General features: G+C 44.3%; 1 protein-coding gene and 2 long non-coding RNA genes across 3 annotated transcripts in view; all 3 read right to left on the bottom strand.

Moving 5' to 3' along the window:
- Positions 1–537: 537 nt before the first annotated feature.
- LOC122941902 (oocyte zinc finger protein XlCOF6.1-like) lies at positions 538–13388 on the bottom strand. Its single transcript, XM_044299400.1, has 2 exons — positions 13259–13388; positions 538–1901 (listed from the first exon to the last, which is right to left on the bottom strand). The coding sequence occupies exons 1-2, from the start codon at positions 13386–13388 to the stop codon at positions 811–813; spliced, it is 1221 nt and encodes a 406-aa protein (XP_044155335.1). The 3' UTR covers positions 538–810.
- Positions 13389–20760: 7372 nt separating this feature from the next.
- LOC122940523 lies at positions 20761–21151 on the bottom strand. Its single transcript, XR_006390348.1, has 3 exons — positions 21109–21151; positions 20903–21026; positions 20761–20823 (listed from the first exon to the last, which is right to left on the bottom strand). It is a non-coding gene; the product is annotated as an uncharacterized LOC122940523 (long non-coding RNA).
- A 77-nt stretch (positions 21152–21228) lies between these two features.
- Positions 21229–27016, bottom strand: part of LOC122940491 — a 48693-nt gene continuing 42905 nt past the window's right edge. Inside the window, exons 2-3 of the long non-coding RNA XR_006390315.1 lie at positions 21410–21553; positions 21229–21288 (exon numbers count right to left, since the gene is read on the bottom strand). This is a non-coding gene — a long non-coding RNA (uncharacterized LOC122940491). The remainder of the gene's footprint in view (positions 21289–21409; positions 21554–27016) is intronic.

Raw genomic sequence — 27016 nt, 5'->3', positions numbered from 1 at the left:
ACTGGTTGATCTCTCTCCCCTTTAAACCTCAAACACTTGTTTCACTATATTCGATTACCAACACACCAATCCACTCGCTCACAAAAAGTACCTCTTTTCCTTAACTCTAATTTGCTGGAGAGACCTATTACATCATTGGCTTTCTGGTCATATGCCGGATATATCAACAGTAGTCTTGCAATTGAAGATACTGTTGAGGCATAACCGGATGGAGGTGGAAAGGCATAACAAAAATTCCAAAATGGAAAACTTTTCTTATTACACATTTTAGCCCCTCCAAAATATCGGAGATGGTAAACCATTTCAATATACCTCCTGGTCCCTTGTTTCTTCTTTAAAAGGAACTCTGGGCGCCCTTCAAGTGTAACATGCCCTTGCCCCCTCCCCCCCCTTTCCCTCCCTCTTCCTCTTTGTAAAGGGTTCTCATATATCACAATATTGTGTTCTAATGCCACGCTGATTGCTGGACATCCATTTTTTTATTTTATTTTTTGCCATATATGGCAGGATTTGGAAGAGATACTCAAAAGGATGTAATACTTTAGAAATATTTATTTATGGCATGTCTTTCATACTGTCGCAACATTTCTGTCTCTGTCTAAAATTTTAATGTTCAAACAAAAAAAAATTAATTCAATACAGGAGACTATGTTTGTTTGGGGAGATCTCACAGTCTCCCAATCATGGATCCAAGCCCTCAGCTACCTCTGGTAACTGAAAGCAAGGATCTGTTTTATCTCACTGTAAAAATAAGTATCTGATGGAATAATGCCAGTAAGTGACCACCATAAAAACACATAAGGGAGGTCACTAACGGGCTAAGAATGAAGATAGCTTCTCTTTTATGTGGGTTTTGTGATGTTTACCAAGAGATGATTTATGGTTGAAACATTTACCACATTCTGAACATGAATATGGCTTTTCTCCTGTGTGAATTCTCTGATGTTTAACAAGTTCTGATTTCATCTTAAAACATTTCTCACATTCTGAACATGAAAATGGCTTCTCTCCTGTGTGAAATCTCTGATGTACAACATAAGCCGATTTTTGTCTAAAACATTTCCCACATTCTGAACATGAAAATGGCTTCTCCCCCGTGTGAATTCTCTGATGTGTGACAAGTTCCGATTTTTGTCTAAAACATTTCCCACATTCTGAACATGAAAATGGCTTCTCTCCTGTGTGAATTCTCTGATGGGCCTCAAGAGATGATTTCTGGAGAAAAAAATTCCCACATTCTGAACAAGAATATGGCGTCTCCCTTGTGTGAGTTCTCTGATGCATAACAAGACCTGATTTATTGTGAAAACATTTCCCACATTCTGAACATGAAAATGGCTTCTCCCCTGTGTGAATTGTCTGATGCATAACAAGACCTGATTTATTGTGAAAACATTTCCCACATTCTGAACATGAAAATGGCTTCTCCCCTGTGTGAATTCTCTGATGTACAACAAGAGCTGATTTAAATCGAAAACTTTTCCCACATTCTGAACATGAATATGGTGTCTCCCCTGTGTGAGTTCTTTGATGCATAGCAAGACCTGATTTATCGTGAAAACATTTCCCACATTCTGAACATGAAAATGGCCTCTCCCCTGTGTGAATTCTCTGATGTACAATAAGAGCTGATTTAAATCGAAAACATTTTCCACATTCTGAACATGAAAATGGCTTCTCTTTTATGTGAGCTGTTTGATGTTTAACTCCTGTTGCAAATTGTGATGAATCAGAAGATCGGACCTGTTTAAAAGAATCAAATGATGCATTGTTGCTGCGATTGGATGAGGGTATATCTTGTATATTGGCATGCTCTTCCAATGTATCTCGTGTGATACCACAATCATCTACTTCAAAATCGGAAAATACCAGATGTTTCTCGAAGTTCCTGGTACAGTCATCTGCCAAGAATAAAACACATTTTATTATTGATGAATAACATTAAAATTGTATTGAAGTTTTATAACTTTTCCAATTAAAATAAATCCACAGAAATTACAAGGCATGGCACAAAATTCAAGTATCAATTGACTAAAACAGTAGTGGCCAAACAGACCACAATCTAATAGTAGACCGAGGGGCATAACTAGAAAACGCTGGCTCCCACCTTGAGCAACTTCCCTGCAACCCCCACCCAATCAGTCATTTTAAAGATATATAAATAAAACATTTACTAGCACTGGACAAGAGGCAACGAATTCCCTCTTTGTTCCCCATACAATAGTTATCTCCCCCCAGTGTCCCATTTACAGTGGAATTCCCACTTAGTGCCCTCTTCATAGTGCTGATGCTCCCTAAGTGCCCCCACTAAGTAGAATGTTCCCTTCATGTCTCCAAACAGTAGTTATGCCCCCTAAGTGCCCTCACACAGTAGTTATGCCCCCTTTGTGCATCCCCTGCAGTAGTGCTGTTCCTTAGTGTCCCCTTAACATCAGTGAAGCTCCTGTACTGTGAATAAAGTTAAAAAAGTAAAACTGAGCACATCATGCTCTTCCCAGCAGCAGACAAATATCTGGTGTTCAGTGGTGATACTTTTTTGTATGACTTCTTAAGGCTACATTTACATGTGAAAAAATGGCCATAAAAATCTGACACACTCAGTTTTTCATGGCATTTTTCAACCATTTTTTGCATCCCTTTCCTGGTCATCTGGACATTTTGCATTTATTTAATGATGATTTAGATTATTTTTATTAGCTTTTTTTTATTTCATTACCAACCCCTGCAGTATACATAACGTCCCCCACAGTGGCCCTAGTTAGTAATAATGTGCCCCAGGGTGGCCCACATCAGTAAATAATGTTCAGAGTTTTGTTTTTATGGGGAAAAAAATTACTCCTCTCATCCACTTGCACACATAGAGAAAAGTCTATCTTCATTTTGTGCTAAAGCACTTACACTCTCAGTGGGATGATGTCACCATGTGCTCCTAAGCAATAATGCTGTGAGAGCATGGTGATGTCATCACGTTGGTAGCACAGGTCCTTCAGCACCAAGAGAGACTGCCTTGTGTGTGTGAGCAGATAAGGCAATTTATTTTTATTTTAACCCCTAAAAGGCCATTTTCCACTATTGTGCCCATTTTTAATGGCCATTACATGGATGCACTCCTGTCTAAATGACCAATAAAAATAGTCCCATTGATTTACATGGGGTCCATCTGGCAGTGAGAATGGCCACAAATAGAACATGTCCTATTTTTCACAAACACTATTCACTGGCCTTTAAAATAAATGGCCATGTGAATAGCGCCATTGACTTCAATTCATTCTAAAAACAGCTGCGTGCAATTTTTCATTGTTGTGTGAATGTAGCCTTATCCTGCAGCCTTTCCCGATTACACAACTACATATAGCGCCAGGTCTTTCCAAATCTCAGTCCTGTCACAATCAAGTAAACAAACTGCATGGCCCACATCATAACGTCTTCCTTTTTTTGTGCATTTATATTAAAGGGGTTGGCTCATCTGAGACAACGGGGGCAATTTGCTAGGATATGCCCCTATTGTCTGGTAGGTGTGAGTCCCACCGCTGGGAACCGCACCTATCTCCTAAACGGAGCTCCAAAAGTGGTGGAGGGTGCACTGTGCATGCACAGCACTGGCTTGGCTATTTCAGTCAGGCCCATAGAAGTGAATAGGAGCGCAGGCCGGTAATGCGCGGTGCGCTCCCATTCACTTCTATGGGGAGAGCCCTTGGTAGTGGCCGGACCAGAGTCCTCCAGCCACCATTGGCCAGCTCCATTCTCAATATAGGTGCGGGTCCCAGCGGTTGTACCCACACCTATCAGACAACGGGGCATATCCTAGTGATATGCCCCTATTGTCTCAGATGAGACAACTCCTTTAAGTGCTTGCGACTCATATATACTGTACACACCATCCAAAGATTATGAAAAGTATATCACTAGAGAGACCAATTTCTTGAAATACATTTCAGGTGTAATTCAGAAGAATCAATCAGAAGAGAGAACAAATAAATTCGACCAGAATCAACCCTGCTCCTATTGGCCTGACAATCTGTGTATCACTCTATGGCAGATCTACTCCTTGGCATCAGCTGGAGGTGTGTGACGATGCCACCTGCCACACTGAATGCCCTGCACTGGAGGCTGGAGAAGACAGTACACATATCAAACTGGGCCAGTTCCAGCCACTGTTACAATCTCCCTCCCAGAAGTCCATGGAGTCAGGGGACAGGCTATGTGCAGAAGAAAGGGCACATTCCAGGTGAAACTGAACCCTGTTGTTCAGGCAATGCTTATGCTTTTGCTGATATGCGTCAGGTTGGCACAGCACTTAAAAAAACTTTGATCACATTAAGAAAAATGAGATTACACTTACCGGTAATCAGTTTTCTTTGAGCCTATGACAGCACCCATGGAGAGACTGCCTCCTCCTCCTCAGGACAGGAACCAGAAACCTCTTTAAAAGTAGGACCACATCCTCTACCTCCAATCCTTTTCCAAGAACTAAGACACATGCTAATATGATATATTTTTTTTTTGGGGGGGGGGGGGGGGGATGGAAATTAGCCGGGTGCTGTCATAGGCTCAAATAAAACCGATTACCGATAAGTGTAATCTCATTTTTCCCCGTCGCCTATGACAGTACCCATGGAGATTTAAGCAAGATTAATCTAGGGAGGGACAACAGCCTGAAGAACCTTACGGCCAAAACCCAGGCCTTTATTAGAAAGCAGTTGAAGCCTGTAGTGCTTGAAAAAAGTATGAAGGGAGCTCCAGGTGGCAGCCCTACTAATCTGCTCTATAGAAGGAGAGGCCCTCTCTGTCCAAGAAGTAGAGACTGAACTAGTAGAGTGAGCACCGAACCCCGATGGCAGAATAGCTCCCTTGGATAAGTACGCTAAGGAAATAGCTTGTCTGATACATCTAGCAATTGTCTGGAAAGATGCAACAGAGCCCTTCTTCCTACCCTGAAAAAAAGTAACAGACGGGAGGAGGATCTCCAGGGCTGCGTGACCTGCCAATATTAAATTAAACATCTCCTCACGTCTAAACAATTAGACTCTGATTCTTTCTAATTTTTTGGAGAAGCACAGAAAGAGGGTAGAACTATCTCCTGGGAATGGTAAAAGGCGGAAGACACCTTTGGTAAAAAAAAGAAGGATCAGGAGTAATAACCACCCGATCCTCCAATATTTTTAAATAAGGCTGGTCAATGGAAAGAGCAGCAGACTCACTAACTCTCCTAGCAGAGGTAATAGCTAGGAGAAAAGCCAGCTTTAGGGAGAGCATCTTGGGGGAAATGCTAGCTATCGCCTCTAAAGGATCTGAAGTCAATGCTGAAAGAACTAAGTTTAAATCCCAGGGAGGGATCCTATCCTTAAAAAATGGGGATAGTTTAGAAACTGCAGTAATGAACCTCTTTACCCAGGGATGACCTGCAAATTTAAATTCAAGGCACTTAAGGCCAAAATCTGCACTTTTAAAGTACTAGGCCTAAGTTTTTTCCTCCAACCTTCCTGTAAGAATTCTAACACAAGTGTAATATCTAGAGCCTCTAGAACAGGCATGCTTAACCTCCTGCCTTCCAGCTGTTGCAAAACTACAACTGCCATAATTCCCAGACAGCCTACAGCTATCAGCTTACAGAATAGCATGGTGGGAGTTGTAGTTTTTACAACAGCTGGAGGAATGCAGGTTGAGCATCTCTGCTCTAGAACATCCACTGGTCCATTGGTAAATCTGCAAAAAGCCCTCCGGACATACCCTTATTTTCACCCAGGCAGCACCCCTGAAGCTAGCATCGGAGCATTTAATGCTCCGATGCGCTCCCTTGCCCTGCGCTAGATCGCGCAGGGCATGGCTCTTTTGTTTACAACAACACACTGCCAGGCGGAGGCTTCTGCCCGGCAATGTGTTCGGTGCCGTCAACGCCTCTGATGGGCGGGCTTTAGTGCTTCCCTAGCCAACACAGTAGTGATAACCTCATCAGAGAGACCCCTTCTTGTTAAAATTTCACTCTCAGTAGCCAGGCAGTCAAGTGAAAGCTCTTTACTTCTGGGTGAAGTATTGGACCCTGAGCTTAAAGTCTCCGGAATACTGGAAGAACCCAAGGGGTGGCAATTCACATTTTGTGGAGCTCAGAACAGGTCCACAGCCCTCGGCTGTTCCCTCGGTGACAGAGAAAAGAACCCCCCCACTTTTCTGTTTGACCTGGTGGCAAAGAGGTCTATCTCCGGGACACCCCATAAGGCAGAAATCTTGTTGAAAACCCCCTCATGTAGGGACCATTCGCCTTGTCAGAGATGATGATGGCTGAGGAAATCTGCTTTTACGTTGTCTACCCCTTTTAGATGTACAGCAGAAAAAGATGAGAGAATTCTCCGCTAGATTGAAAATCTAGTGGCTAAGTGATGTAAGACTCAGAGCTCTGGTACCACCCTGCTTGTTGATATGGGCTACTGCTGTTATATTGTCTGAATAGATCCTGACAATTCTGCCCTTGATGATTGGAGTCAACGCTAATCTTATAGCATTCAGTTCTCTGACATTTTGAGACTGGGCTGAAGAACCGAAGTCCCAAGTCCCCGGCAGTAGAAGAGACTCTACTGCAGCAGAAGAGGCTCCCCAACCGAAAGGGCTGGCGTCCGTGGTCAAAGAGAGGCCTGCATCTCTGTGCCAAGGAACAATCCTCTGTAAATTCTGTAGATTCATCCACCACTCCAGAGAAATCAATGTCTGGGTTGATAGATGAAACCTCACATCCAGACTTTTCTATGCTTCTCTCCCATACTAGCTTGTCCAGAACCTCCCTCAACCAGGTAAACTGTTTTTCCAAGATGTGGCCTGATTGGGCGAGGAGAAGAAAATCGTCTAGATAGGGAATGATCAGTAAGTCCCTTTCTCTCACATGAGCCATGATTTCCGCAATGATCTTCGTGAAAACCCTTGGGGCCTGAGACAGTCCAAAGAGAGGGGCCTGAAATTGAGGATCCTGTTCACTAGGTGAACTGCTACTCTCAAAAACTTTTGGTGGTGGGGATGGATAGGAACATGATAATATGCATCCCTGAGATCCACTGTGGCCATGTAACAGTCTGGGAAGAGATAGTTCACTGCTGACCTGATGGATTCCATCCAAAATCTTTTGTACACCAGAAAATGTTTCAGACACTTTAAGTTTATTATTCTAAGAAAATAACCATTCAGCTTTTTTTTTTACAAGAAAAAGAGTCAAGTAAAATCCTTTTGTCTCGTCTTGCTTTGGAACCTCCACCAATACTTTTTTTGCTAACAGGGGAAAAAAAAACACTGAAATGATGGCTGCCTGTTTTGGGGGTCTGAACTATAATCTGTAATCACAAATCTTTCTACCGGAAGCTTCTGAAACTTTAATTTTAAGCCTTCCCTTATAACCGAATTTATCCATGGGCTGTTGGAGATTTTTTGCAACTGACATGAAAAAGTGAGACAGGCCACCGCCCACTGGAGGCCTTGCGTCGTTGGGGCTGTTTCTTTGAGGCCTCTGGCCTAGAAAAAAGAAACCCTTTTGACTTTTATGCTGCTCCCGCATGCTGTCTAGACCTCTCTATTCCCCTGAAACCCTCTATGTTAAACCTGGGGCAGAAGGAATTTTTAGGGGGCTGCTGACTGGTGGAAGGAAAGCTCTTTTTCTTATCCAAGGCCTTTTGAAGTAGATCGTCAAGGACTGGGCCAAATAAGAATTCCCCCTGACACGGAATGGCACAAAGCTTAGCTTTGGAGCTACTGTAGAATCCCCATTCCAGCTTTTTAACTAGATAGCTCTACGGGCAGAATTGGATAAAGAGGAAGCTCTGGCCGATAATCCAAGAGAGTCCACCGAAGCATCCTCCATAAAATCTAGGGCATTATAAAAAGTAGGAAACGAGGATAACAACTGCTCCCTAGGGGTACCCCCTTTTATGTGATCCTCCAACACCTTCATCCATGCTTTAAGGGATCTAGCTACCGAAGTAGCGGCAATAGCCGTTTTAAAGGCCCCTGCCGTGGCTTCCCAAATTTTATTTAAATAAATGTCTGCCCTTCTATCCATTGGATCTTTTAGAGAACCCATATCCTCAAAGCGAAGCACAGCTTTATTAGTTATTTTGGCAACAGGGGCATCTAGCTTTGGGGCTCTATCCCAAAAGGGAGTCACTTCCTTATCAAAGGGGTATTTACGCTTAACAGAGGAATGTATAAAAAACTTCTTATCAGGCTTTTTCCATTCTTTAGCAATAACAGCCTGAATATTCTTATGCACATCAAAGACCTTTCTTCTTTTAGGGCTCAGACCTTCAAACATAGAGTTCTGAACAGACTGTGGCGGCTTTTGGCCATCTAAATCCATAGTAGCTCTTACTACTTTTACTAGGGAATTAATGATCTCTGCATGAAAAAGCGGCTTCATCCAATGAAAGCCATTCTCCCTCTTCCTCCAATACAGAAAGTACATCACTGTCGCTATAGGGGGGATTAGATGCAGCTGTAGAGGTACTAGGACGGCTCTTTAGCAGACCGCTAACCGACTCCTTAACCTCCTCTCGGATCATCTGCTTGATGCTGCCCATCAGGGATGAAGCTTCCTCCTCCATTAACTTGCTCACACAAGCTTTGCCCAAGCAGAGGGTAGCTTCTTTTTACATACAGCACAACCCTTGTCCTTAGATCTGGAGACCTTACTAGACTCCTTAGACACCTAGGCATAGAAGATGACCCCCATGAGTAAACTACAACATGCATATAGGGGGATCACCCCTCTTACCCAACCATTGTACCGGCGTATAATTGGTGGTTTCAGTGGCTTCTGCACGCTGAGACTGCTCCATATTCAGACACAAAATCTTTCCAATGGAGGAACTGCCTGCTTCTTAACCCAGCAAGGCAGTGAGCTGGCTGGACTTTTCTCTACCAGGCGCGCAAACCGGCTCCCCCCACTTCCGGCTTACTGTGCATGCTTCCCTCTACTGTCGCCCTGGAAGTGCGTCACTGCTCAGACCCCCCTTCGGGCGAGAGGCTGACAGCCGGACATGTGAAACGGCCACAGATGTCCACAGACGTCCAGGAAGGAAGAAAACCCTCCTGGGCCGAGAAGGAATGGAGCGGGTTGGTGAGTTTTAGAGGCCCAGACATATCAGCGTATAAAGTAGACTTACGCCACATGGGTAAAGCCCTTTAAATACTCTTTACATAGACGGGGCGCCTGCAGCTCTATGCAATCCTTTGTTGTTCACAAATTCCCTCCTGTCCCCTTAGGACAGGAAACAGAACTGGAGGTAGAGGGGGTGGTCCCTCTTTTAAAGCGGTTCCTGTTTACTGTCCTGAGGAGGAGGCAGTCTCTCCATGGGTGCTGTCATAGGCGAAGGGGAAAACTAAATTGGCTGCTGCTGCTGCTGTGCCTTATGAGACTTTTTGTAGCGGTAGCACCACCAGAGAGGAGGGAGGGAGGTCTCTGACTCAGCCAGGTTGGAGATGGGACTCCTGGACAGAATTGCAGGTGACAGGTATTAATAAAACATTCTCCCCTTTTCGCTTTGATTGCAATGATCTAAAAGTATGGCTATCCAGTAGTCATCACTTTGCTTGATGCTAACCGCATGCTTGCCAGCATGTAGGCAACCAAGCATGCAGTTTGTCATGCTCACCAGCATGCATATGGACCCAGTTCTTTAAGACCCCACTGCAATGGTTGGTCATGGCCAATGTCATAGTCATCATCAGCATATCTATCATAACTAGTGCCAACCTCCTTCTCTAGCTGTGCCTGAGAAAACACCATGTCTCCTTGTCCCACAAACTTCTCCTTCTCCACTTCCTCCTTTATGCGACTTCATCCGTCCAGGTTCCTATCAGCTACAGGATCCCCAGAAAGCTGTGGAGGTTGTTGTTCTTCCGCTAGTCCTTGTTGCATCAGCGTGAGCATTAGTACAAATATAAATATCAGGGTGATGCCATGTTAATGCTTGTCCCTACTCTGGCGGCCTCTTCGAAGGGGTTGAGTATGCGACACATGGCCCTGATGAGCCGCCACTGCCTGTGCTCAACATATGCTCTCTGCTGTGGTGGTCTCATGCATCATGTAAATCACTAATCTCTTTATGCTGCTCATAGCAACGTTTCACCATATGTAAGGTGGAATTCAAACGGTACAAAGGCAGACCATTTTGTCACTTCACGTTCAGAAGGGCTTTTTAGCCACATAAGAATGGCTGGACAGTCCCCTGGACATGACCAACACCGTCTGCAAGTCACGTTACTTTTCCACAAATTGATGCACCATAAATTTATGATGTGCGCCATGCAGGGAACAGGGGTTATTTCCCCCAAATAAAGTGCAGCCATAATGTTCCTGCCATTGTCACTGGCAACTCTGTCCAGTTGTAGAGGAGAGAAATCCAGAAGGAAACTTGCTGCTTGATGCAGATTACCAACTGATCTATGAAGCTTCTCTCGCCCAAGCTCATCAGCTTTAACCCCTTCACGCCCGATGACGTACATGTATGTCATGGGGCATATATTTAAAGATGGTGCCCACTCCTGCCCGCTGCGGGTGCCATAGCCGGCTGCATTTTACATACACCCGCTGCTAATGTCCTTAACCGGCAGTAATGCGGACATTTAACCCCTCAGATGCTGTGGTCAATCCTGACCACGGCATCTGAGTGCGCTGAAAACCAAAGCTTTCGCTTTCGGTTGTGCTCCGGCTCCCCGTGTGGCGATCGGAGGAGCCGGAGCGTGTAGGCAGCAACCCCTGTCTTTATGAATGACAGGAGGCTGCTGCATAGTATTTCCTAGGGCTCCATAGGAAAGTAGTGAAATCATAATAGATTCCAATGCAAGTGCATTGGAGTCTATTATAATAGCAATCATATGATTGATTGTTATAGTTCCCTATAGGAAATATAAAAAAGTTTTAAAAAAAGTTAAAAAAACGAATAAAATAAAAACATAAACAGTCAAATCACCCCCCTTTTCCCAAAATAAAAATAAAAGAACTAAAAAAATAAAAAATAAAACACCTATAGTATAAAAATATATGGCAAACAGCAAAACGGAAGAAAGCATGCAAACGGCCGATTTGCCGTTTTTGGTCGCTTCATTTTCTACAAAAAAATAAAATAAATAATAATAAAAAGTGATAAAAAAGTAATACACACCCCAGAATGGTATCAACTAAAAGTTCATATCGCCCCGCAAAAAATTAGCCCCCATACAGTTCCATACACATATTTACAAAGAATATGGCGACAAACAACTAAAACAGATTTTTTCCCACTTTGAAATTTTTTTGATCACTATCAAAACGTAAGAACAACTATACATATAAGGTATTGCCGGATTCGTACTGACCTGTAGAATAAAAGTAACTGCGGAGTGTCACAGCGGAGAGCGTCACAGCCAGGAAAATAAAAAGCTCACCTTCTCCCTGGCTGTGACACTTTTCTCTGTGATTGGATCGCGGCACAGCCAGGGAGAAGGAGACGCCCATTGGGAAACCCTGGCGTCTCCTCCTCCCTGTACCAATGCTCAGTTTTAACATAAAAAGCAGAAAAACTGCAGGGGGGCACAGCGGGGCGTAGGAGAGATATTTGAAAAAACACAGGCAGGGTGGCAGCATCAGCGGGGGGGGGGGGGGGGGAGGGGGGGTGTACTCGCAATGAAAAGGTATTTATCTAAACAAACAAAAAAGAAAAAACATGAAAGTCCCTCTATAAGACAACATGGCAATGCTTCAGTTTGCACATATATAAGGGGGTAGAAAAAGTGCAAGCAACAATGTGCTCTGATTTTGTTGGGGATAGGAGGATGTCCATTGAGGAGGATGTGAATAAGCATCTGGTGTAGGGGACCAGATAATCATGCTGCAGCTTGCAATTGCTGGTGGCCAAGACCATACAGCGGTTTAAGAAGACAGGTTCCACTCTCACACTCTCTCATTCTGTTCACTGGAAGCTCAATATGGCTCCTATGGCAAAGAATTCTCTGAGGATCTGAAAATAAGAATTGTTGCTCTACTTAAAGATGGCCTAGGCTATAAAAAGATTGCCAACACCCTGAAACTAAGCTGCAGCACGTTGGCCAAGACCATTCAGTGGTTTAAGAAGACAGGTTCCACTCAGAACAGGCCTCGTCCTGGTCGACCGAAGAAGTTGAGTGCACATGCTCGGCGTCATATCCAGATGTTGTCTTTTCAAAATAGACGTGAAGCTGTGACGCTAGTGAACTCCAGGCCCAAGAAAGTTAAGGCAGTGCAGGAAAATCATGGTGGCCACACTAAATATTGACACTTTGGGCAAAATTTGGCCATTCTCACTTAGGGGTGTACTCACGATTGTTACCAGCAGTTTAGACATTAGTGGCTGTGTGGAGTTATTTTGAGGGCACATCAAATTTACACCGTTATACAAGCTGTACACTCCCTACTTCACATTGTATCAAAGTGTCAGATCTTCAGGGTTGTCCCATGAAAAGATAGAATAAAATATTTATAAAAATGTGAGTGGTGGACTGACTTTTGTGAGATACTGTAGGTAGCAGCAACAGATCTTGATGATTTGCTTGCCCAAATGCATTCAGCAGAACATTCCTCAGACAATCATTAGTAACCTCATTGGTAGGATTCCAAGGCGTGTAAGTGAATGTATTTATGCACGTGGCTCTCATACTCAATACTGAATAAAGCGAGATGTTCTGCATATTTTGTTTCCGTTTTTTATTATTTGCAAATTATTTAAAGATTTCCCTCAGCATAGGTCACCAATCAGCTGTCTGAGGAAGCCTCAGTGCTCACCGGAGCTCCAGTTAATACAAAGCCTCCTCACAGCTTACCAAGCACAGCGCCGTCTGTTGAATAGTAGCAGTGCTTGGCATTGCAGATCATACCCATTCACTCGAATGGGACTAATCTGTGCCTAGGCCATATGACCGATGAACATCACATCGCATGGCCAGGAAGAGGCCTAAGAGTGTGCAGAGCACTTTGTCCTCTCCTTACATCTGACCGACAAGGCTGCCGGGAGTTGAATCCACCGCCGATCTGATATTAATGACCTCTCCTGAGGATGGACTATATACATCATATACATACTGTATATCACCTATAACGCTGTCACATTTCCTTCCATATTTAATTTGAATTTTAGCTGAATCGGTGAATATAACGCAAAAAAACTGACAGAAGAGAGAACCTAAAAATATAACATAAAATTGTATCATCCAGTAGAGGAGTTGAATCTGTGAGTCTTCTCTACTTTACTTGGTGTTTACTACTCACCTGGGCGGTTATCTGTAGGAATGTCCTCTGTCCTCTGCTCATCATCCCTCACATCTGTCTCTGTAGGATTAATATTGTTCCAATCTTCACCCGGATTCACAAGCTGTGAAAGAGAAATTGTAGAAATCATCAGACAGTTGGAGAAGTCGTGTGGAAGGTTTTATATGACCTGAAAAGACGACCAAAAATGACCGGACAGCAGGAGTTATCTGCCCCAAATATCTGCAGGTCTCCAGTATAAATCCAATCTAATTGCTTTGTTATTCCAACCAGTTTGCAATGCAGGGAGAGTAGCCCTTATATTCCATCCCTAACATTATATTGTGTATATATTACATTACATTGTTTGTGCACCAGTTGTCCATGCTGGCCGCCCGGGCTGTGAAGCCGGTAAGAAAAAGTTTTTTTGGTCCATGGCTTGTGTACCTCCTCCTCGAAAAGAGCATAATTATCTTCTGTGCTACAGCCAATGACTGGATTCAGGGGTAACATGTCCACAAGAAACTCATCACCACTAAAGCCAGTCATTGGCTGTAGTAAAGCAGGTGACCATGCCTGTGACGGCGAGGAAGCAAACAACATTTACTGGAAGATGGACACACAGGAGCTGGCAGACATAACCAGTGCCAAGGGTAGCAGGTATGTAGTAGAGGCTGCGGGTACATGTAAAACATTACTTATTCCTGAATAAACCCTTTAATACTGTCTTCCTGTTCTGTCTACCGGTTTTGGAATGACTGCAGGCATGAAGATACTGTACCTAGTATAAGGGACAGGGGAGAACACAGGAGGTGAGAACTGATAATCTATCACTACTAGAACACCCTGATTATCACTGTATATAGTATAAAGACAAGAGAGAACACAGTGTCGGTTACTAGCGTTCTAAGGGCTCCAGGGCAAACTTTGGATAGGGCCCCCACCCTCCCCATAATAAGTTTGAATGGGTTGTAGTACACTGCCGCTGATCACTACACAAACCTGCAGCATCTAAACCCCTATAGCTATAAAGAGCCTGTAAGGTTCCTAACAGTGTCCTAGTAGTTAAATGTCCCCTTATAGTGGACCCAGCAATAATAATGCCCTGGTTGTTTTACCAGTATTAATAATGCCTCTAACAGTGCCTTCCGTAATATTAATACCCCCCATATTTCCCTCAGTCCACAATATCATCCTCTTTGTCCTCAATAATAATTTAGCACTTTTTCATGAGCAAGGGAGAAGTATTATATGCTGTAGGCTCGGCTCCACTTTTCATCGAGGATGAGCTTTTGGAGGACAGTCATGAGCTACATCCCAGCCAAGATCTGGAGGAGACATCGGCCGCTTCCTCCAGTAGGCGGCAAGCAGTGATGATGAGAGTTGCGCGGGAGCTGGTGTTGCGATCGGTCAGGCTGCTGACTCTGAGACTGTTGAGGGGGACATCAGTGACTTGCATACAGTAGTGGATGATGATGTAGCCAATCGTACTTGGGAGCCAGGTGAAGAAGGGGCTTCATCATCATCAGAAGAACAGGGTGGCAGCTTGTGTGTGAGGCAGCAGCTGAGCCAGTAAGGTGGTAGCGTGGCTGTGAGTCAGCAGGGTGGCAGCAGTGCAAGGTCGGGAGCCAAACGTGCCTGGGATAGACCACCAACTTTGCAGGAGCCTACCTGCCCGGAAAATAGCGGTGCACAAGTCCATGGAGGCAGTGCTAGTAGACAGTTAGCATGGAGTGTTGGGGTGGGGGGGAATGCTATACTTGGTGGTGTGGCAGTTTTTCTTCAAGCCGCCGGAGAAGGTGAACATGGCCATTTGCTGAATCTGTGGGCAGAAGATGAAGCGTGGCAAGGGTGCCAATGTTGGCACCACAGCCCTGCGTCAACACATGCAGCGTCACCATAAAGTGGCCTGGGAAAACCGTGGCTCTGGTGCAGTGGTCCAGCCTGCAAGGCTCCACCACCTCAGCCAAATAAGCGGTCTTTCCTTGTCATCATCTACTGGTCCTGATGCTCCTGCTCCTCGTTCTCCTAGTCATGTATTTCATCAGCAATCGATCACCAAAGCTATTGCAAAGAGACAACCGTACGTGGGCACTCATCCTACGGTGCAGAAGCTGAACGTGCTCCAGGCCAAGTTGATGGTACTGCAGTTCCTCCCTTTCCAAGTAGTGACTCTTCACCTTTCAGAGATCTGAAGGCTTGTGTTGAGCCAAGGTGGAGAGTCTCAAGTCATCATTTGTTTGCCAAAAAGGCATTACCAGTCCTGCACACGTATGTTGAACAAAAAGTGGGCCAGTCCTTGAGCCTGTCTGTGTCCGCTAAAAGTCATGGAAGCGCCGATGTGTGGAGCTGTAACTACAGTCAAGGACAATATATGTTCCACTGGGTAAATGTGGTTCCTGCCCAGCCAAACCAGCAACTTGGCCAGGTGACGCCACTGCCGCCTCCACGTTCTCAAGCCGTTGGTCCTGCGCCAATGTCCGCCTCTGCCTCCTCATCTTCCACTGTGTCCTCAGCCTCAACTACAGGGACAATTCAGAGTGCTCCTACAGCATACCACATGTGCAGGGCACGGCGGTGTCACGCTGTTCTGCACCTAGTTTGCCTGGGTGAACGGAGTCACACAAGGGAGAAATTGCTCCGCGTCCTCCATCAAGAAATCGAATCCTGGCTTTCTCCTCGCCAACTCAAAATCGGAACCATGGTCACCAACAACGGAAAGAACATGGTGTCGGTGCTGCGTCAAGGAGGGCTGAGCCATGTGCCCTGTATGGCGCATGTGTTCATTCTGGTTGTAAAGTGGTTCCTTCCACCCATCTGAAAGACATTAAATAGCCAGGAAACTTTGCATGCACTTCAGCCACTTGTACACTGCAAAGCACACCCTCCTTGAGCTGCAAAGCCAGAATGGCGCTCCCCAACATCAGCTGATATGCAACGTTTCCAACCGTTGGACCGACTATATGAACAGAGAAAGGCCGTAAATGATTTTTTGATGATACAGGCGGACAGAAGTACTCCTTTGTGAAACTTCGATGTCAGCCAGTGGCAGCGCATATATGACACCTGCCATTTGCTCAGGCACTTTGAGGAGCCCACTATATTTGTCAGTTGTTTGCACTACGGGATGAACAACGTCATTCCACTGTTTAATGTCCTGGAAAAGATGCTGACAAATCTGGCTGGCCAGGGGACAGGAGACGTGGTGCCTACATCTCACAGCCACATGAGCACAGTGGGGGCTGAACTGGAGGAGGAGGGTCTGACCGGGGAGGGGCCCTCTGCACTAACGTTGGGGGAGCAGAAGCAGTACCAGCTCCATCAGCAGCAACTTAAGTCTAGAGTCTCTGATTAGCAGTTTTCTTCACCCTCGTAGTGAAGAAACTACTCACCAGCAGCTAGACATTAAGAACCTGAACCAGCAGGTGGCGGCATACTTGGACTGCACCCTGCCACCCCACATTAAATATCCCCTGGACTACTGGGCAGCTAAACTTGATTTGTGGCTGCAACTGGACAAGCTTTCCGTGGACAAGCTTTCCTGCCCGGTCAGTAGTGTAGCATCGGAGTGGGTGTTTAGTGCGGTGCGGGCCATAGTTACCCCAAGGAGAACTCGCCTTTCCACCTAAAATGTGGAGAGACTTACCTTTGTGAAGATGAATCAGGCGTGGATAAGCCAGTATTTCCACACACCGGTGCCTGATGCATCAGACTAAATTATCCATGGCGCCACACCCAAAAGAGAGCCGTTTCTTTTGGCTATCTGCTTCAGCTACTATTCTGATGCTGCCACCCGCCTTATGCCACACACCTGCTGCAAGGTGCTCCTACTGCTACCCACCATCTTGTGCTGATACTAGCTAGGCTTTTTTCCCCACCTCCCCACTCTGTCACTAGGCCACTCTGTGGTGTCCTCATGCTGCTGCCACTTCAACACTCTGTGGTCTCCTCATGTTGCTGCCACTTCAACACTCTGTGGTCTCCTCATGTTGCTGCCACCTCAACACTCTGTGGTCTCCTCATTACCTAATAACCTGATGAAGGGGACATTTTGAGCCCCAAAACACGTTGTTTTATGTACATATGTTATCTATGAAATAAAGAAGATTTGATCTCTAAAGACCTGCTTCACCAGTGATTTTGCGCCTGACCAGAACTCCCTCTCCTACAAGTATCCTTTGGGGGATTGGGTATCCGATCCCAAAGAAACTCTTTCTGCAGCTGCATTCCTGAAATAAAGGGTCTATAATTTTTCAAGTCTACAATAGTGTTGTGCCTATCTTTAGCACAACCCTAAAAGGTGAGCACCTTTGTCCTTCAATCAATTTAGATTTGTGTTGAACGTACTATCCTATTGTGCACCCCCCATCCCTCATTTTTTGTCTCTATTCCCCTCGTGACCAAGTGAAATTAAGATTCGTCCTTGGTTTCAAGACCCTCTCCACTCTGTCAGGAGGGCTCCACTTGTATCACCGTAAAACAGAACAGGTTCTGTTGAAATGTGTGGAATCATTTGATGATGGTGTAAAAGGAGTGCGCTTTTTCACGCTATAGTAGGATATTGGGCCGCTGCAGGGTTCTTCATATCTAGCACTAACATTGAGCGGAGTTCACACTTGAACTATTTGGTCAGCTTTGGCCCCGTAAGTGACCAAATATGTGAAGAAGTGAAGAGTGACGCCTGTCATTTGTGTGTCATACTGACTCACATTATTGTTTTACTACCACAGCGGACTCCCTATGCATGTTTCTGCAAGGCACAGTGTTCTACACCACTATACAGGCTCGAATTCTGATCGAATTAAATCTTTTTGGAAAATTTGACGAACCGACCGAATCAAATTTTTTACAAAATTCGCTCATCTCTACTATCAGGATCCCGCTGTCTCTATTATGTTATGGTGTAAAGATCACGTCTTATCATCTAATAGGATATTGGAGTGAGGTGTTGGCTCAAAGTGCACATAAAATTCTGGTGGCGGGTTGATCCACAAGTATTTTAGGGTGAATTTCTAGGTATCTAGATTACCCAACATGTCCCAGGTCTAGTAGTCTCTGTGTGGTCTGGCTGCAGGAGATCTATTGGATTCTTCCAAAATAGCAGAGGAGTGCTCGATTTTGTGACTACTCGCTTTAGTGAGCAGTCATACATAGGTGTGGAGAGTGACCTCTTCCACTCCTGAGGTCTCCAGGTCTCCCCTTACTCCTTTTTTACACCCCTAAGCGAGGCAAGAAGAGAGTAGGTACGTTCAGATCACATATACACACTCCAGTAAGAACCTAGGTGTGGAGAGAGACCTATTCCACTGATGGGGTCTCCCTTGCTCTTTTCCTACACCCCTAAGCGGACACATTTTTGTGAGATTCTTACTGAATCCGATTAGTTTCGAATTGATTTGTTCTTCTTTAGTCTGAAGGTAATCATTTCAGGGGCTCATCATTTAAATATGTGCTTTCCCAGTTGATTGAATAATGTAGAGATGATATCTTTAGCAGCATGCTATGTTTAAGGGGAAATACAGAAGACAAGGAGTAGTAGCTGGTGGTGAGGGAGCTCTGAAGACCTCCAGAATCTACCTCCTGATGAAAGAGTGTGTGTGTGTGTGTGTGTGTGTGTGTCTGTGTGTGTCTGTGCGCAACTTTAGAAAACTGGTGAGTTAGAATTATATGTGCTGATGAAAATAATCATATACAGCATTTCCAATAATCAACTTCCAATATTGTATTATACTCTATGAAACTAAGAAGGGTTACTTGTATCTACATGTGCTAGAACGGAATCCGTGATATTGCTACCCAAGACTACAAAACCCCTGAAGATAATGATGCATTTATCTCCTGATGATCATGTTCAAGCTGACAATCCGAGCGCAACTATGGCTTCATATCTAGCACTAACATTGAGCGGAGTTCACACTTGAACTATTTGGTCAGCTTTGGCCCCGTAAGTGACCAAATATGTGAAGAAGTGAAGAGTGACGCCTGTCATTTGTGTGTCATACTGACTCACATTATTGTTTTACTACCACAGCGGACTCCCTATGCATGTTTCTGCAAGGCACAGTGTTCTACACCACTATACAGGCTCGAATTCTGATCGAATTAAATCTTTTTGGAAAATTTGACGAACCGACCGAATCAAATTTTTTACAAAATTCGCTCATCTCTACTATCAGGATCCCGCTGTCTCTATTATGTTATGGTGTAAAGATCACGTCTTATCATCTAATAGGATATTGGAGTGAGGTGTTGGCTCAAAGTGCACATAAAATTCTGGTGGCGGGTTGATCCACAAGTATTTTAGGGTGAATTTCTAGGTATCTAGATTACCCAACATGTCCCAGGTCTAGTAGTCTCTGTGTGGTCTGGCTGCAGGAGATCTATTGGATTCTTCCAAAATAGCAGAGGAGTGCTCGATTTTGTGACTACTCGCTTTAGTGAGCAGTCATACATAGGTGTGGAGAGTGACCTCTTCCACTCCTGAGGTCTCCAGGTCTCCCCTTACTCCTTTTTTACACCCCTAAGCGAGGCAAGAAGAGAGTAGGTACGTTCAGATCACATATACACACTCCAGTAAGAACCTAGGTGTGGAGAGAGACCTATTCCACTGATGGGGTCTCCCTTGCTCTTTTCCTACACCCCTAAGCGGACACATTTTTGTGAGATTCTTACTGAATCCGATTAGTTTCGAATTGATTTGTTCTTCTTTAGTCTGAAGGTAATCATTTCAGGGGCTCATCATTTAAATATGTGCTTTCCCAGTTGATTGAATAATGTAGAGATGATATCTTTAGCAGCATGCTATGTTTAAGGGGAAATACAGAAGACAAGGAGTAGTAGCTGGTGGTGAGGGAGCTCTGAAGACCTCCAGAATCTACCTCCTGATGAAAGAGTGTGTGTGTGTGTGTGTGTCTGTGTGTGTCTGTGCGCAACTTTAGAAAACTGGTGAGTTAGAATTATATGTGCTGATGAAAATAATCATATACAGCATTTCCAATAATCAACTTCCAATATTGTATTATACTCTATGAAACTAAGAAGGGTTACTTGTATCTACATGTGCTAGAACGGAATCCGTGATATTGCTACCCAAGACTACAAAACCCCTGAAGATAATGATGCATTTATCTCCTGATGATCATGTTCAAGCTGACAATCCGAGCGCAACTATGGTTGAACATTTGTATTATTGCATTGTCCCTGCCGAAGACCGCTCAGAAAACTGTTGTGCCACTCTTGTGCAACCACAAAAGATTTGCAGCGGTTCACAGAAGAGCCCATCTTAAAAGTCTGTACAGGCAGAAAATTATGAGAAGAACCAGAAAACATGTAATGTCTATGGTCAGCTGTAATCTTGCGATCTCCACCTTTCACATTATAGAAGGAAAAAACATATAATACTGGTGGATAAAAAAAAAAGACTGAGTGCAAGATCTTCATAGCCTACTACAGATTATAGGGGTCATTTCATGTGACCGTATCTCCATCTACCTGATCATCCTGTGAGACATTGTAATGCTCTTCTGAACCATCCTGTGGAAGAGAAAAACTGGGACATCTCTCTGGTGTTCTTATCTCTTCTTTAACTGTAGGAAACACACCCAGTGACTAAATTAATTCCTCACATACAGATAATGAGAGGACGCCTTTAGTCATGTCTTTTACCTGGTGATATGAGAGGCTGGTGATTCTCCATTATGATGTCCTTGTACTGATCTTTGTGTTCTTCTAAATACTCCCACTCCTCCATGGAGAAATAGACGGTGACATCCTGACACCTTATAAGAACCTGACAACACAATGATACAGTCATCACCCAGATCCCTTTATAGCGTTCCTGTATAATGTCCCAGCATTCCCAGCAGTGTCACCTCTCCAGTCAGAAGCTCAATCATCTTGTTGGTGAGTTCTAGGATCTTCTCTCTATTGATTTCCTCATGTATCAGGGGGTGAGGTGGAGGCTCCATGATTGGGCTCAGGGTTCTTCCCCATCCTTCAGACACAGGGGCCTGACAGCGCTCACTAGAGGTCTTCTTCACTACTGTGTAGTCCTAGTTATGGAGAGAGACAGTAATAACTATCACTCCATACATCTCCAGAGTCCGTCACCTCTCCAGTCATGTCCATCTGTTAGTAACATAGATAAGATGTGACAGCATCAGAATCTCTCACCTCTCCAGTAAGCCGGAATAGGATCTCTAGGGTGAGATTTATTATACTCTCCGCCATCTTGTCCCTGTCCATCCTTGACGGGTCAATCAGAAGAACGATCTTATATAGAAGATATCCACTGAGCGGATCCTATATTGTAGGAACCTGAATGGAAAGATGATGAGACAATGTAAAATCATACAAAATCCCATGGAAATTAAAAAGTTACTGGAGATAATAAGAGGAGACATCGGAGGAGATAATAAAGTGTAGATGTTGTGTTCTCTCTTTTTATAGTGATCGAAACATGTGTGAGGTCAAGACAGTTTCATGGTATGTCACACATTCACATGATCCTACAGCCAATAGAAGACGTCATCAGTGATGCCAGTATGAACAGCATGAGACCGCTATAGACCATCCTAGGCCTCAATGGTCAGGTGATATACATACCGCCATCGGAGCTCCGACCAATATTGTCGCTGCAATGATGTAAACAGACTGAAGGAGACCACAGGGGCCTCAGTGCTGGAGCTGTGAAGTATTCTACGGGTCCTGTGCTATCAGGGTAATTGTAAAATGCTGCGGAATATGTTGGTGACACATTTTGGTGTTTTTTATTTTTACTTGTTTTTTTGTTTTTACTTACTAACTATAAGCCCCCTTAGGATCTAGAACCTGGGATCTTTTCATCTCTTGTCTTATTCACCCTAATAGAGCTCTATTAGGGTGAATAGGACTTCAGACTCTCCCTGGTGCCCTGTGCATAGTACACACAGCAGCAGGGAGATTACCATGGCACCCAGGGCTTTAGTAGCGTCCTGGCTGCCATGGTAACCGATCAGAGCCCCGCAATTAGGGTCTATTCACACCTCCGCATGTGTCTTGCGGATCCGCAAAACACGGACACCGGCAATATGCGTTCCGCATTTTTCGGACCACACATCGCCGGCACTCTCATAGAAAATGCCTTTTCTTGTCCACAATTGCGGACAAGAATAGGACATGTTCTATTTTTTGGCGGAACAGAAGTGCGGATCCGCAAATGCGGACAGCACATTCCGGCCCCATTGAAAATGAATAGGTCCCCACCTGTTCCGCAAAATTGCGGAACGGATGCGGACCCATTTTGCGGACGCGTGAATGGACCCTTACACTGGTGGGGCTCCGATCAGAAGCTACCACTGCACCACCAATGAGGAGGAGGGGAGGGCGCCTGTGGCCACTGCACCACCAATGATTAGAATAGTTATAGTACTGGGGGGTTGGGGGCGCCTCGCACCACCAATGAATATAATTAATGCATTAATTTAAGTGAATATAGTTTATGCCTGAATACAAACGCAGGTTGCGGGTGCCGGCCATATCCCATACCCGACCAGTATGACTGCGCGCTGTGATCCACCGCAATTAACCCCTTAGATGTCGCACCTGAGGGGTTAATTACGGCAGATTGCAGCGCACAGTCATAGAGGCCGGGTATGGGATATGGCCGGCACACGCAGCCTGCGTTGTCAATGCTGCTTTTGGTTAGCAATTCAATGTTAGGCATAAGCCAGCTATTTGCATTGTTTGACTGTGTAAACTGTTTGGTTTCCCTCTGCTCTATCCCTATCTCATACAGCCATACCCTATCCTCTGACCCAAGATGACTCCACTCACTGGTCTCCCCCCTTGCTTGCTGGGACAAGGGGTCGCCGTACCCATGAAAAATCCCTAGATGAAATACCCAACCACCACGTACCAAGTTGAGTATACGGTCACACAGACTTGCTGCCACTTGTCACACTGCCCCTTATATTAAATTATTATCCTGGAATGTGGTGGGCCTGAACACCCTGATTAAAAGAAAAAAGGTACTGAATCACCTAAAAAGATTCAAGTCAGATACCGGTTTCCTGCAGGAAAACCCACTGCGGCTCAGACACGGGTAACATAAAAGCTCCCTGGTTGGAGTCTTGTTACACTGCTTCACACACCTCAAGCTCAATAGGGGTACAATCTTAGTAAAAAAAAAAAAAAAAAAAAAAAAAAAAGGCCTGCTGCACTCCACCTAACATATTACATCCGACCCTCAAGGTAGATATTTAATAATAAAAATGCTGATATCAAAGGTCCCTTACGCTCTAGTTAATAAGTTAATATCTATGCCCCAGACCAATACCAGGAACTTTTTTTTTCTCACACCTACTAAATAAACTCCTACAACTAAATGGTCAAAACATTATTATCGTGGCAATTTCAATACCACCATCGCCCCGCAACTAGATCGATCCACCTCCACCAGTACTATACCACCCCTAGCAACTCGCATTCTTTTACAAACCATGGACCACCTAAATCGCTGTGATCCATGGAGGACACTCAACACCAATGCAAAAGAGTACACATTACATTCGGCATCCTTCTCCAGAATAGAGTACTTCCTCACCTCAAGTTCTTTATTTGAGAAAATCCTTGACACATCGATACAAGCAACAACCATTTTTGACCATCCCTCATCACCTTAACCCTTCATAATTTAAATCCCACTCCTAAAACTCACTTATGGTGCTTTCCAACATATTTGTCTAACTTTGATGACATCTGCACTTTTTTAAAGACCCATTGAGCAAATTACCTAGATGATGACATCACACATAGCCACAATACACTGCTTCTCTTGGCTGCCTCAAAAGCTGTGATGCGAGAATATATTATATCATACATTGCCCACAAACGAAAAAAAAACAACACAAAAACAATTTGACGAGTTACACGCCACATTATTAGATTCCCAAAAACAATACGCCACTAACCCAACCTCACGAAGCTACCAGACATATACCACAGCAAAAGAAATGCTGGACGCTTTTATCAAAACTCAGGTCGACTGGCATATTAAACTGTCTCAAATCGTAAAGGAAACAAATCAGTATGCCTTTTGGCATGACTGGTCAAGCCAATTAGAGTAAACAAACCTATACTAATCCTACGAGACCCTCACACCAGCCAGCTACACGCAAACTCTGAAGACATATCATCTATTTTGTTCCACTACTATGAAGACCTATATATACACCAACAGACATATCCAAAATACACTCCTTACACCAATCTTTGACTCTAAATTCACTAAGGAAGAATTCAGCCAAGTTCTATCTCAAGCTCCAACTCTTAAAACACCAGGCCAGACGACCTACCATTAGAATACTACAAAATACTTGCCCCAGAGATGGTACCCACTTTGCCCAACCTATTTAGCAATATATATTACGAAGTTAAACCACCAGACTCGTTCACTGATTCTAGAACTATAATTATACCCAAACCGGACAAATGACCCCACTCTCCCCAATCCTATTGCCCACTTTCTTTACTAAACCAAGACTACAAACTTATGACAAAGGTGTTGGCCAGTCGCCTTCAGACCATGCTTCCCCATATATTACACGAATCTCAGGCAGGTTTCACGAAGGGCAGACACCCCAAAAGTGTTGGACTGGGGTACCTAGGGCCCACCAGTAAAATTTATTTTGGAGGCCCACCATATGGATACATTCAAATATAATAAATAATCTAACAAGTTTTTTGTAAGACCAAAGGCTGATTGAGGTGCTGTACATTGAATATATGTATGTAGTGCAGTAAGTTTAATGTGTTGTTTAATGTGTTATGTGTCACATGTGCAGGGGGTGAGACACAAGGGGCCCACTTTACTCAGGCGCCCAACGGGGGATCTAAGAATATCGAAACAGCCAGGGACGGATTGGCAATGCACCTTACCGGGGAAACTCCCAGTGGGCCGATTGCCTTTTACTAGGCAGGGGGCCAGAAAATCGCAAAAAAAAAAAAATATATAGCTCTCAGAACATAGAGACATTAAAACATCATTTTTTTGCTTCAAAACTGCTATTTTTATGTTAAAGTGAAATAAATAATTCACTTAAATATTAGGTATTGCTGCTGCCTTAAGAACCTGCTCTATCAAAATATCACATAAATTGACCCCTCAGGTGAACACCGTAAAAAATAAAAATAGAAACAGTGCCAAAAAAGCATTTTTGTCACCTAACATCACATAAAGTGCAACACCAAGTGATCAAAAAGGTGTATGCCCCCCAAAGTAGTATCAATCAAACCATCACCTCATCCCACAAAAAATGAGACCCTACCTAAGACAATCGGTCAAAAAATAAAAAAGCTATGGCTCTCAGACTATGGAGACACTAAAACATCATTTTTTTTGGGCTTCAAAAATGCTATTATTGTGTAAAACCTGAAATAAAGAAGAAAAAGTATACATATTAGGTATTGCCACATCCGTAACGATCTGCGCTATAAAAATGTCACATGACCTAACCCCTCTGGTGGAACACCTAAAGGGTTAACAAAGTTTGTAAAATCAGTTTTGAGTAACTTGAGGGGTGTAGTTTCTACAATGTGGTCATTTATGGGGGGTTTCCACTAGGGTTCGACCGATTATCGGTTTTACCGATATTATCGGCCGATATTGAGGATTTTAACTGTTATCGGTATCGACATTTATTTTACCGATATTCCGACAACAAATCGGGAACACAGATCGCGCTGCTGACAGCGCTCTCCGTGTTCCCTCTGCAGCACAGGAGAGAAGGAAGCAGCGTCTCCCTCCCCCTGTGCTGCTGCTGCCGCTGCAGCCAATGGGAGAACAGGGAACAAGAGGAGGGGAGGAGCTATGGCCACTGCGCCACCAATGATGTTAACTTACTCATTTATTCAAATTGAACAGGAGGCGGGAGCTGCAGAATCACATAGCCGGCTCCCGACCTCTGAGCTGTAGCTGCGATCTACGGTAGTTAACCCCTCAGGTGCCGCGGATCGCAGCTACAGCTCATAGAGGTCGGGAGCCGGCTATGTGATTCTGCAGCCAGCTCCCGCCTCCTGCATATGAATGAATGAGATTTATTTTCATTGGTGGCGCAGTGCGCCCGCGGCCCCCACCCCCACCCCAGTATTAACAACATTGGTGGCGCAGTGCGCCCGCGGCCCCCCCACCCCAGTATTAACTAACATTGGTGGCGCAGTACGCCCCCCCCCCAAGCCCCCCTACCCCCCCCATTGATCGTTGGTGGCAGTGGCCACAGGATCCCCTCCTCCTCCGATCGGAGTCCCAGCAGTGTAATGCTGGGGCTCCGATTGATTACCATGGCAGCCAGGACGCTACAGAAGCCCTGGTTGCTATGGTAAGCTCCATGCTGCTGTGTGCACAAAGCACAGAGCAGCAGGGACAGTGTGAGCTCCTATTCACCCTGATAGATCTCTATCAGGGTGAATAGGACAAGGGTTCTAGTCCCTAAGGGGGCTAAAAGTTAGTAAAAAAAAACCAACAAAAAAACCACCAAAATATTAAGTATAAATGAAAAAGAAAGATTTACAAAAAAAATAAAAAATACACATTAACAATAAACATTCATTTTCAGCAGGAATTTTTTATTTTTTTTTCAAAAATGAAAATTCACATAATATCGGTATAAATTATCGGCTATCGGCCTAAAAGTTCACAAATTATCGGTATCAGACCTAAAAAATCAATATCGGTCGATCCCTAGTTTCCACTATGTAAGCCCCACAAAGAGACTTCTGAAATGACTTTGGAAATTTTCTTAA

This window comes from Bufo gargarizans, chromosome 6 (genome assembly GCF_014858855.1).
Source record: "Bufo gargarizans isolate SCDJY-AF-19 chromosome 6, ASM1485885v1, whole genome shotgun sequence".
Classification (NCBI taxonomy): Eukaryota; Metazoa; Chordata; class Amphibia; order Anura; family Bufonidae; genus Bufo; species Bufo gargarizans.
This window is presented reverse-complemented; position numbering and strand designations above follow the sequence as displayed.

What these genes read in the sequence shown, in the direction of transcription:
- LOC122941902 (XM_044299400.1), bottom strand. Translation starts at nt 13,388, where the DNA reads ATGATTTCTACAATTTCTCTTTCACAGCTTGTGAATCCGGGTGAAGAT. An exon ending in TCCTACAGATAACCGCCCAG is followed by an intron (nt 1,902 to 13,258) that starts GTGAGTAGTAAA and finishes TATTCTTGGCAG; the next exon opens with ATGACTGTACCAGGAACTTC.